Source organism: Hibiscus syriacus, unplaced genomic scaffold, assembly GCF_006381635.1.
Source record: "Hibiscus syriacus cultivar Baekdansim isolate YM2019G1 unplaced genomic scaffold, ASM638163v2 tig00110482_pilon, whole genome shotgun sequence".
Lineage (NCBI taxonomy): Eukaryota > Viridiplantae > Streptophyta > Magnoliopsida > Malvales > Malvaceae > Hibiscus > Hibiscus syriacus.
In genome coordinates, this window is record NW_024062758.1 from 1,508,949 (window position 1) to 1,521,543 (window position 12,595).

A 12,595-nucleotide genomic window follows, 5' to 3' on the forward strand; every position below is an offset into this window, starting at 1 on the left:
ACAGTAGAAAAGGCTTGTGTAGTAGTAGCTCTTTTCTTCATGTTTTGTAATATGATCAAATATATTTCCCTGCAAGGGTTTTACTTTGACTGGAGAAGATGATACCGTTTCTTGGAGATTCAGTGGTATCATCTTAAAACCGATTGCAATGTAATTTTTTGGGGAGCCTGAAGTGCATTAAACTGATGTTATTTGTTCATCTGCTAAGTTTTCAATCTTTGTTTTGGTTTTTTTTTTCATGCTACTTTTGCTTATTGTCTTTTCCGGTTTTTACACACGATGGGCTCTATTTTGTAATTAAAAAGAATTATTCTCTGTTGAAATTTAAATGTCACTAGTATATTAATTACTTTCATTTCTCTCAAATTTAATCATATTAAAATTATCAAATTGATAATAATAATAATAATATACCAAATGAGATTTATATAAAATCTATCAATTTCCATCAATATGAGATTAGGTGATACTTTCTCTAAATAAAAAATATTTATTTTATTCTAGAGGGTTTTGTCTTTCTCAACACCCAAGATTGAGCCATATGTTTCTGCTACTAGAGAAGGCCGAGAAATGAAGTCCGTAAGCAAGTCAAAATCTGCATTGGATGAGTCCAAGCAAGTCTATCGTGGTAACAAGTATAATCAACAAGAGTACATACGCGAAGAAAGTGGAAGACTAAAAAATAAAATTATTGCAAGAAACAACCTTTCTGGACAAGATTCACTTCTTTCCAAGAAAGTTTGGGAGCCAGCAGAAGCCCAGAGAAATTACCCACGGAGCAACTCAGATACGGATATTACTCTAAGGTCATCTAGTTACAATGAAGGAGCTGGAGCTGATCATAACTTTGTTAAGTCACCTGGTGAGACATGCTCAAGCGAAGCATGTTTAAATTTGGGTGAAATTAATCACGTGCATAGCAAAGTTAACAAATCAAGCACTCTTGCAACAGATGAGGACTGTCATGTTGAAACTCAGGGATAAATGCTCTTCGCTGGATGCAACATCCAAGGAAGTTGGAGTTTGTGCTTATAGAAACCCTATCTTGAATGGAATTTCTCATTCTACGATGAGTAGCACTTCTAGTTCTGATAACCGCTCTTCATGCCTTAGCGAAGGAGACAGCAATACCTCCTCTTCTAATTATGGGAATTTAGAATCCCATCATCAGATTCTGAAGAGGTCAGTCAACAATCAGACGGGAAAGATACTTCAATCTCCATTCAAAATGGTTTCTCTGAGCATCAGGTCAAAGGGATTGATAGCATACAGCATGCAAATGGAGGGGTTGCTTTGGAAAGCCAGCCATTGTTTGGACACTCACCTAATGGTAGAGGTTCTTAAGTTTGCATTCAAAATGGTTTCACCAAGTGTCAAGTGAAAGGAATTGATAAAAGGATGTCAATATAGGGGTTGCTTTGGAAAGCCAGGCATCGTTTGCACAGTCACCAGATGGTGGAGGGAACAAGGTTCCCGGAAATCCACCGACAACCGTTGAAATTCCTGATAATGAAAAATCAACTGCCATTATGGGTTCTCAACATCAAGGCATGTTTCCATCAGTTCGTAACCAACCTGTACAGTTTCCGGTATATCAAGCTCCTTCAACCATGAGTTACTACCATAATAATCCTGTTCCTTGGTCAGCTACACCTGCTAATGGATTAATGTCATTTCCTCCTCCGAACCCTTACATTTATACTGACCCTATTGGCTATGGTAAATGGGAACTCAGGTTTATGCATGTCGTATGGCACCCTGCAGCATTTTGGTAACCCCTTGCTTAATCCTAGTCGGTTCCAGTGTATCAGCCAGTTTCAAAGGCCAATGGCTTGTATGCCGAGGACCATATTCAGGTTCTCAAGTCTGTTACAACAAAAGAAGCTTTCACCGGAGTCAATAACAGGAGGGTTATGTTAGGAAATAAACCGAGTACGAGTAATTTTCCTATAACCAGATTAGTGAGAATATAAAATAAAAGCGGAAAAATAATACCCGAAATTGATAACGGAGTTCAGCCAATTTGCTTACGTCTCCGGACTGCTGCAGATCTTTTACTAAGAGAGAAAATTTACAGGTGTTTACAAAACACTCACTACTCACAAGAAAACTATTTAGTATTGGGAGAAATAAATGATTTTTGGGATTTGGGATGGTTTTGAAGCTAAATGAGATAGAGAATTTATAGTTGAAACTTAAGGACTTAATCATGTAAATACCCTAAAGTCTAGCGACTAATTATGATTATCCCATTATAATATTTCAACAAACATCTACCAAACTTTGAAAAACTATTTTTCAAAGAAACATTTACCTAACTTTGAAAACCATTTTCAAAGAAACATTTACCAAACTTTGAAAACCAAATTTTCAAAGTTGGTTGCCAAACTTGAAAACCATTTTTAACAATACTTTCAACAATCTCCCACTTGAAGACTGATTTTAATATGTCTTCACACCTCGATCAATGCAGTAGCATTTCTGGTCTTGTTAGTCTAGCATGCCAATTGAAGCTGAACACAACTTCAGTTTGTCCGTGGTTACCGTCTTTGTCAACATGTCTGCCGGATTTTGAGCTCCACTAATCTTTTCAAGTTTCAAAATCCCATCTTCCAGAAGAGACCGGATAAAATGATATCGCAATTGTATGTGCTTCGTTCTGGAATGAAAAGATGGATTCTTTGCTAGATGGATAACACTTTGACTATCACAATACAAGACATTGTTTTCTTGTTTCTTGCCTAACTCTTCTAAGAAACTTTGGAGCCAAACCATCTCCTTGCTGGCTTCTGTAACAGCGACATATTCTGCTTCAGTTGTGGAGAGAGCAACTATCTTCTGTAGTTGAGAAACTCAACTCACTGCAGTACCTCCTAGAGTATAGACATACCCTGTAGTGCTCCTTCTGATGTCAACATTTCCAGCTAAGTCAGCATCTACATAGCCTGTCAGTATCGTATCTCCACCTTTGAAACAAAGTGCTTTGTTTGTAGTACCGCGCAGATATCTGAGGATCCATTTGACTGCTTCCCAGTGTACCTTGCCTGGATTATTCATGTACCTGCTAACAGCTCCCACTGCATGAGCAATATCTGGTCTGGTACAAACCATGACATACATTAGACTTCCAATTGCTGAGGCATACGACACCTTCACCATGTGTGCACGTTCTTCCTCCGTCTTTGGTGACTGTTCTTTGGAGAGTCTAAAATGAACACCTAAAGGTGTACTTACTGGTTTAGCATCTTGCATGTTGAACCTGGAGAGTACTTTATTGATGTACTTAGCCTGTGATAACATCAAAGTCCCCGACTTTGTGTCTCTCTTAATCCTCATCCCAAGAAGCTGCTTTGCAGCGCCCATATCCTTCATAGCAAACTGTTTCGACAATTTTTGTTTCAAGTTTATAATCTCTTGCATGTCTGAGCCTGTAACGAGCATGTCATCAACGTACAACAATAAAATAATGAAGCTATTGTCGAACCTCTTGATGTAGCAGCAATGATATGCTTGGCATCTGGTAAAACCACTACTACTCATGAAGCTATCGAACTTCTTGTACCATTGTCTAGGAGCTTGTTTTAAACCATACAAGCTCTTCTTCAACCTGCATACCAGGTTTTTCTTGCCTACCTCTATGAAGCCTTCTGGCTGCCTCATATAGATTTCTTCCTCCAAATCACCATGAAGGAAAGCTATCTTTACATCTAACTGCTCAAGATGTAAATTCTCTGCAGCTACAATTTTCAACACCAGTCTGATTGTGGACAGTTTTACGACTGGAGAGAAAATTTCATTGTAGTCAATACCTTCTTTTTGTTGAAAACCTTTGACAACCAATCTTGCTTTATAGCGTTTGCTCCCATCATGCTCTTCTTTGATCCTATAAATCCACTTGTTGTGGAGCGCTTTCTTGCCTGGTGGTAATTCAGCTAATTCTCACGTTTGATTTGATATAAGCGAGTCCATCTCATCTTTCATAGAAGACTTCCACTTGACTGAATCCTCCACTTGCATTGCTTCATCATAGCACTCTGGTTCACCATTGTCAGTCAGCAACAAGTAGTGCAAAGAAGGATAATATCGTTGGGTTGGTTTAGGAATTCTGGAGGAGCGTCTTAGTTTTGGTGTGACTGGTTCTTCTTGAACTGCTTCAGGACTGATCTGAACATCATTTCCAGAAATCTCCTCGAACTCAACAAATTCCTTTGTTTCAGCTTTGGTATTGGAGCTACTTGATTCTATGGTTGACATGTCTTTGTACATCACATTCTCATTGAAAATGACATCTCTGCTTCTAATGATCTTCCGATTTTCGTAGTCCCAAAACCGGTAACCGAACTCATCACCGTCATAACCAACAAAGGCACATTTGTTGGACTTAGCATCAAGTTTACTTCTTTCAGCAGATTCTATGTGTACATAAGAAATACAACCAAACACTCTTATGTGTGAAAGGTTTATTTCTTTCTTGCTCCAAACTTCCTCTGGTATTCTGCTATCCAAAGGAACTGAGGGCCCACGGTTGATCAAGTAAACTGCAGTGTTGATAGCTTCAGTCCATAGAAATTTGGGCAATCTGGCATGTATCCTCATGCTTCTGGCACGTTCATTCAGAGTTCTGTTCATGCGCTCTGCTACGCCATTATGTTGCGGTGTCATGGGAACTGTTTTCTCCATCTTGATCCCATTGTTTGCGCAGAAATCTCGGAATCTTCTATTTTTGTACTCTCCTCCATTGTCAGACCTCAACCGCTTGACTTTCAAACCAGCCTCATTTTCTACCACGACCTTCCATTTTTTGAAGGTATCAAAGACTTCTGATTTCTTCTTCAGAAAATAAACCCACACCTTACTTGTAGAATCATCGATGAAGGTGATATAATATAATGAGTCTGCAAGAGATGGTCACCATACATCAGTATGAACCAACTCTAGCTTTTCAGCCTTGGGTGTCTTACCAATCTTTGCAAAGCTGACTTTCTTTTGTTTGCCAAAGATGCAATCCTCGCATAGTCCGACATCTACATTCTTTAGATCCAACAACTTCCCCTTTGACAAAAGTGTCTTCATCCATTTCTCGCTCATATGGCCAAGCCTTTGGTGCCATAGGTTTGATTTTCCATCAGCATCTGCTACTGCAATGATATTCTCTAAATTTGAGGTTATATAGAGAGTACCAGTTTTCTTACCACGAGCAATGTCAAGTGCTCCTTTGGTAATCTTCCATTCACAGCCTGAAAAAGTTGTGCTAAATCCTTCAGCATCAAGTTGTCCTACAGAAATTAAATTTCTTTTGAGGCCAGGAATATGTCTCACTCCTTTCAACGTCCAGGTGGTCTGGTTTGGCAACTTTAATCGGATGTCTCCTTTTTCGACGATCTTCAAGGTTTCATCATCGGCTAGATGAACCTTCCCAAAATCACCACTGACATAGTTCTCCATGATTTCTCGACATGGGGTGGAGTGGAAAGATGCCCCTGAATCCAAGATCCATGATTCAATCGGACTGTTGACGCTTAGAATCATAGCATCACCTGTCTCCTCTATCACGTTGGCAGAATCCTGTGCGCCGATATTTTTTTTGGTGCTCGACAATCTCTTTTAAAATGACCCTTCTTGCCGCAGTTATAACAGGTAAAATATTTCTTTCTCATTCTTGATTTTCCCGTTCTGGATTTCGATCTACCTCGGTTTGAATTTCTTTCTGAAGTTCTCCCTCTAGACTCCGTGTGTAAGACTGAGGAGGTTGATGCTTCACCCGATTCTCTTCGTCGAATTTCTTCACTAAATACCAGATCCCGAACATCGTCGAATTTTAATTTACTGTTTCCCGACGAGCTGCTGACTACTGTAACAGTAGCATTCCAACTGCCTGGTAGAGATGATAAGAGAATTAAAGCTCGAACTTCATCATCGAATTCAATTTCCACTGAACTCAACTGGGTTGTGATTGTATTGAGTTCATTTAGGTGTTGAGCCACTGATGCCCCTTCCGCCATCCGCAAATTGAATAATCGCCTCATCAAATGAACTTTGTTTGAGGTCGATGGCTTCTCATACATACTGGAGAGAGTCGCCATAAGACCCGCCGTGGTCTTTTCCTTTGCTATGTTAAAAGCAACATTTCGGGACAACGTCAGTCGGATAACTCTGAGGGCTTGTCTGTCGAGAAGAGCCCAGTCTTCATTCTTCATGCCCTCTGGTTGTTTTCCTGAGAGAGGTTGATATAGATTTTTCTGGTACAGAAAATCTTCAATCTGCATCTTCCAAAAGCCAAAGTCCGCACCATCGAACTTTTCAATTTTCACCTTCCCTTCGTCTGCAGCCATCGCTCCCACTCGAATCTGGTTTCGTTTGGATCATTTCTGACAATTTGTGCGAACCACCGTGTATTATAACACCTCCGTCGACAAACTCGTATCGCCAACAAATTTTTTACTATTCACGAAATTCACTATTTACGTGAATAGTGATAAATAGTAACCTCGCAAAAATTGACAAAATTCACAACCAAAAGCTCTGATTACCAGTTGTTAGGAAATAAACCGAGTACGAGTAATTTCTCGATAACCAGATTAGTGAGAATGCGAAATAAAAGCGGAAAAATAATACCTGAAATTGATAACGGAGTTCAGCCAATTTGCTTACGTCTCCAGACTGCTGCAGATCTTTTACTAAGAGAGAAAATTTACAGGTGTTTACAAAAACTCACTACTCACAAGAAAACTCTCTAGTATTGGGAGAAAGAAATGATTTTTGGGATTTGGGATGGTTTTGAAGCTAAATGAGCTAGAGAATTTATAGTTGAAACTTAAGGACTTAATCATGTAAATACCCTAAAGTCTAGTGACTAATTATGATTATCCCATTACAATATTTCAACAAACATCTACCAAACTTTGAAAAACTATTTTTCAAAGAAACATTTACCAAACTTTGAAAACAATTTTCAAAGAAACATTTATCAAACTTTGAAAACCAATTTTTAAAAGTTGGTTGCCAAACTTGAAAACCAATTTTTAAAAGTTGATTGCCAAACTTAAAAACCATTTTTAACAATACTTTCAACAGGTTACTCCTGGCAGGTTGCATACAATAGAACAAGCAGCAAATGGAGAAGGTAGTCGAAACGATGTCTCTTCCAAATCACACAGGGATGACACTAACTTTTCCTTGTTCCATTTCGGTATGCCGGTGGCTCTTTCAACAGCATGCAAATCTAATCCCACCCCTCTGAAAGACGAGATTGCTGGAGAACTTTCATCTCAATTTTCAGCATCTCAGGTTGAAAATGATCATGCTTGCAATATAAAGGAGACTACATGCAGTTTGTTTGCAGCGAGTAACGGCATAATTAAGGTTTTCGTTCTAATATAATTAGTTAGGTAAAGGCGACTGATTGGTATTTCAGTCCCTGCCTTTATTTCACAGAATATGGACGTTTGTAATTCAGCATACAAAAATCTTTTACGGTGAAAGGAAATCCAATTTTAGTTTATAGTTTTTCTTCAGTGGATTGCTACCCAAAATTTCTCATTGTTTTGCACTCTTTTTATATTGTAGAGGATGAAAATGGTGGTTTGAGGCTTTATGTATTATTGTTTTCATTAATGAAGCTTTTGCTTTCTCCGAATTCATTTGGATTTTCTTCTCATTTCTAAATTGTTTCAGATTCCCATCTTATTTTTAGTTTGTTTGTGGTTTTCCTTTCTATGGGTTCGAGCTACTGTCTGCAGGGTATGCGAATGCGGATGTAGATGTAGATAAAAAATTCTAAATAGATAATACCTTATAATCTCTATATTATTCAAAAGAAAATCAAACTTAATTTGTACGAACAAGCTCAAACCGAAGTTATTTGCATCTTAACGCTTATGATCATTCGAATAGATTGAACCCCATCTAATTTTATGATTTATTATATTTAATAAAGAATGAAATAATTTGAACTCAAGTATAATAATCAAATTTTAAGTTAAAAATCCAACTCATTTGTTATAATAAATGAGTTTAATTGAATCTAATCAAGACCAAGCTTTAAAAATGAAGCTCACTCGTGCACAAAATAAGCTTTGAGCCTCGAATTCCAAGTCAAACTCAACCTTTTCTTTACTAAATTCAAATCAACTCATGTATTCATCTACTGTACTGAGTTCTAACCACTAAAGTCAAATTGTACCCCTCTAAAACAGTTAAACCTGGATCTGAAACAAAATAGAGTTGTATCTAGAAACTAACCAATTGGGTTTTTAATTCAATTGACTTCAATATTGTTGCAGACTCGTGGAGATTGTCGATTCGAATAGGCTTAGACATCTAATATCCTCTTAAATAGTACAATTTAGTTAAATGTTTAGGAGGTGAAAAGGTAAATTTAAAAATGTAAATGAATAAAAAACTAGCCAGTCAATCTAGGAGAAGAAACAGTTTACAAAAATGGGATCTTCTTCACCAAGTTCTTTTCATTTGGGGGGGGGGGGGGGAGGAGTTCAAATTTCACCTGGGAACCACAATCTGTAAAACCCCAAAGATTTGATTCAACAATGAAGACCATAGTTCTAGGCACAAATCCAAAAAGAAAAAAGTTAACTGTTCGGAAAATTTCAAAACAGCAAGATAAAATCCAGGGTCATCTATAAATTCAGTAATCTCAAAGGAATGATCAGCTGCAACTTTCTGTAACGGCTTTTTCTCCGGCAAGTTTCCGATTATAAGGTCAGGGAACTGTTTCCGTTGCTGCTCTAGCTTTTCCCTTCCTAGGGGATAGCTAATCACCACTCTTGCACCTATACAAAAGCCACAGTCAGAATCTCATATTGCAGAGGAAGCAACAAATGAACTCAATGGCTTAAACGGTTTTGGATACCAATACACGTCTAGCATCAGCATGTTAAATTTTGTTTTTCCATGTATTTGAAGAGTTCTAGGATAATTCTTACGAATGGCAAAACATCTCGAAAGTGTCGACTTCTGAGTTCTAATTGCACGACCTTGTAGAGGCATTTTTTATAAAAGAAAATTTGGGCCAGTCTTGGAACTGAACTTTTCTAATTTAGTCCTTGCACTTGTATCTTTAGTCCTTTCGATGATATGGCACCACGAGATTGTACCACGTTTTTAACTGAAAATTTTAAAAATATATCTCTCTTTTTTTTGGTGATGACACACACTAAAATTGTGTCATAACATCAAAGGGACTAAAAATTCAATTTCAAGGACAAAGTTGGGAAAATTTGTCAAGTTCAAGGACTAATGTAGACAAAGAAAAAAAGTTCAATTGCCAAGTTAATGACTGAACTCTGATCACTAAAACTAACAGTTCAAACCCAACATTCTATTATTAGATCGGACAGCTATTGCCTTCTAACCATGAAAATATAATAGTTATAGCACAAACAGTATATGATCAAAGTAAAAACTCTTCAAGGATTAAATGCTAGAAATTAAATGTGGATCGAAATGGATTACCTGATGAACAACGTTTAGCCATTGCTGCAAAGATCTGATCGAGTTCGAAAGGCACAGCAGGCAGGAAATAAAGAAATACAACATCCAATGGCGACCATTTCTCAGGCACATAAATCAATTCCCCTTGCCAACAGTTAACCTCATCATATTTTTCTTTAATCATGGCTAACACAAATATAGAATCATGGACTACAAGCAACAATTGGGTAGGTGAAGATTCAACTAGATAATCCACAAATCCTTCCGAACCGACCGAAACTAGAACCCTAGAAGTGTCCGATATATTTCCAGTGGATGTGATGCGTTCGATATTCTGTTTAGCTTGATCAGAATTTAACTCATCTGAATCAAGAAATGACCAATCTTTTTCATTGAAATCTTCAATATTGATAATTGACACCACCCCCTCACTCGAAGCATTTGCAGCTCCAGCTAATGGCTGGTGATTGTATAGTAGTGACTTATGAGAAAAAATGGGCTGACAAGAAAGGTAAACAGGTATCGATCACGATGAGAGAAGTGAGGACTAATATGTCGAGGTCGAGACTGAAGTTTAGGAAAGGACCTATGAGAAATTGATGGAAGGAATAAAGAGGAAGGTACCTGAAGCGACCCCATTGAAACTAGTGTGTTAAAAAATGGTGATAATTTCGGTCAAAATCGAGCAAATTCAAGCAATTTTAGAATACACCTTAAGATGTATGAGTTTATTGTTCATTATATCATTTACTAATTTTCAGTATATTTTAAGAAGATCAAGCATTCCCTACTACGCTACCCTCCTGCCATCAACAACAGTAAAATGTAAATGTTTTATGCTTTAACCATAGACTCAGAAGTATAAGATACAAATATGATATGAATTACTCAAAATCTACAAAAGATGAAGATTTACAATGAAAACTGGAAAGCCAAATGCATAATCATATAGCTAAGAAATAAGTGTAAACGAAAACTCGTAATTCTTATGAATGTTCAATGAAATAATAATATCCAAGCAGAAAAAATCTGGGTACCCATAATTCAGCATAAACAATTATGCCCTGAACTTGTATAAATCTGGGTACCCGTAATTCTTATGAATGTTCAATGAAATAATGATATCCATACAAGTTTCTGTAGAAAAAACAAGCGTTATTTGCAGAGGACCCTGAACTATTTTTATGTCAATGTTTCGAAAAGTTTGAAATATTTTGTAATGGTTGATAAATTTTGAAGGGAAATGCGAAGGAAAAGATAAAAGAGAAGCAAACTAACCAGGCAAAGCAACTTCCTAGAGGCATGAGCACAGCAGTACCAGCGGTTTACAGGTTGAGGAGAATATAAGGAGTGGAGTCGGCGCTAAATGGGAAGCCCATCTTGTTTTCAGTTTCGGCTTTTTGGGTTCCAATGCTCTCTCATTTGATCCACTTATCCTTTTCCTAAGGGTAAACTACATTCAAGGTCGCTTAAGTATGGATTTTTTTCAATAAATGTCATTTTTTAAATTATAAATATGTCTCTATATTTTATTTATTTATTTGAGTAAGTACAAGGTAATATATGTTTAAATATAACTCTCAATTATATGATATTAAATCGTTCACACCCTGACACCTCAAAGAATAACAATAATTCCTTTACTATTGAGGTTGCTTGGTTCGTAAGTTTCTATATCATTAAATATTAGACAAGACAATGTGATGATCTGGTACAATAATTCCTTTATCATACCTAACATTTCATTTTTCTTTCATTTTAGTATGTAGTCGATAAAAACTTAACAGAATATTTGCACTTGGTATTAAAATGAAACAAAATAAAATGTTAAGTATGGTTTTGAAAAATTGAAAGTTTAGGTGTTAAAACGGATCAAAACTCATAATTTAGATACTAGACACATAATTTATCCTATATTTTTATATAATAACATTTTAACAATAATTCATTATTACTTTATGACATAATGCACTTATTTGATTATTACTTTGATACGGTGACCAAACTTGGTTTTACAATTTCGTAAGAGAAAAATACTAAGTTAATAAAAATTTTAAATTTTAAATATTCAATTCATTATGTTGTTTTGAATTATGAAAAATTTAACTAAGTGCATAAATTCTCGAGATTAGAAATTATTATATTAAATTAAATTAGATATATATTTCAATTTTAATGATATAATAATGTATTTGTAACAAGATTTTAATTGAATAACATGTTGATGTTTTTTACCACTTGCCTTTATTAAATTCATAATTAAGTGGCATTGAGTGAAAGTTTTTTAATAAAAAAAAATTTAGGTGGCGTTTGGTTGGATGGAATCCCTTGGAATTGGTGGGAATTGAAATCCAATTCCACCATTTTTCCATGTTTGGTTCAAGTTTTTTCAAGGGAATTGAATTCCCTTGTTGGGGGAATTGAAATTTGACCATACTACCCTCATCAATCATTTGGTAACTTATTCATATATTGAATAAAAATATTTTTTTTATTATTTTGGGTCGGGTCGGGTTTCTAATTCATATATTCAGGTCGGGTCGGGTCGGGTGAAACTTTATTTTGGTCGGTTCGGGTTCGGGTTAGGGTAAAAAATTGGGTCGGGTCGGGTTTCTAATTCATATATTCAGGTCGGGTCGGGTCGGGTGAAACTTTATTTTGGTCGGTTCGGGTTCGGGTTTAGGGTAAAAAACCGGACCGACCTAAAAATATATATAATTCGGGTCGGATTAAGTCACTGTTTTTATTAAATAAAAATAATTTTTTATTATTTCGGGTCAGGCCGGATTTCTAATTCATATATTCGGGTCGGGTCGGTTCGGGTTTAGGGTGAAAAAAACCGGACCGACCTGAAAATATATATAATTCGGGTCGGGTCGGATTAAGTAACTGTTTTTATTAAATAAAAATAATTTTTTATTATTTCGGGTCGGGTCGGGTCGGATTTCTAATTCACATATTCGGGTCGGGTCGGATGAAATTTTATTTTGTTCGGGTCGGGTTTTTTAAGTGTGATATTCGGGTCGAGTCGGGTCGGGTTTTTTAAGTGTGATATTCGGGTCGGGTTCGGGTTTAGGGTGAAAAAAACTGGACTGACCCGAAAATATATATAATTCGAGTCGGGTCGGATTAAGTCACTGTTTTT

General features: G+C 36.6%; 1 protein-coding gene and 1 long non-coding RNA gene across 2 annotated transcripts; one reads left to right on the plus strand and one right to left on the minus strand.

The window, feature by feature from the left end:
* Window positions 1-1,774: 1,774 nt before the first annotated feature.
* Window positions 1,775-7,312, plus strand: LOC120128901. Its single transcript, XR_005516670.1, has 2 exons — window positions 1,775-1,910; window positions 7,075-7,312. It is a non-coding gene; the product is annotated as an uncharacterized LOC120128901 (long non-coding RNA).
* A 1,172-nt stretch (window positions 7,313-8,484) lies between these two features.
* Window positions 8,485-9,970, minus strand: LOC120128638 (the record flags this gene model as incomplete). The annotated part of the gene is made up of 2 exons (XM_039146290.1): window positions 8,485-8,789; window positions 9,472-9,970. Coding segments are annotated over 2 exons (789 nt in total), but the record flags the coding sequence as incomplete, so codon positions are not given.
* Window positions 9,971-12,595: the final 2,625 nt, after the last annotated feature.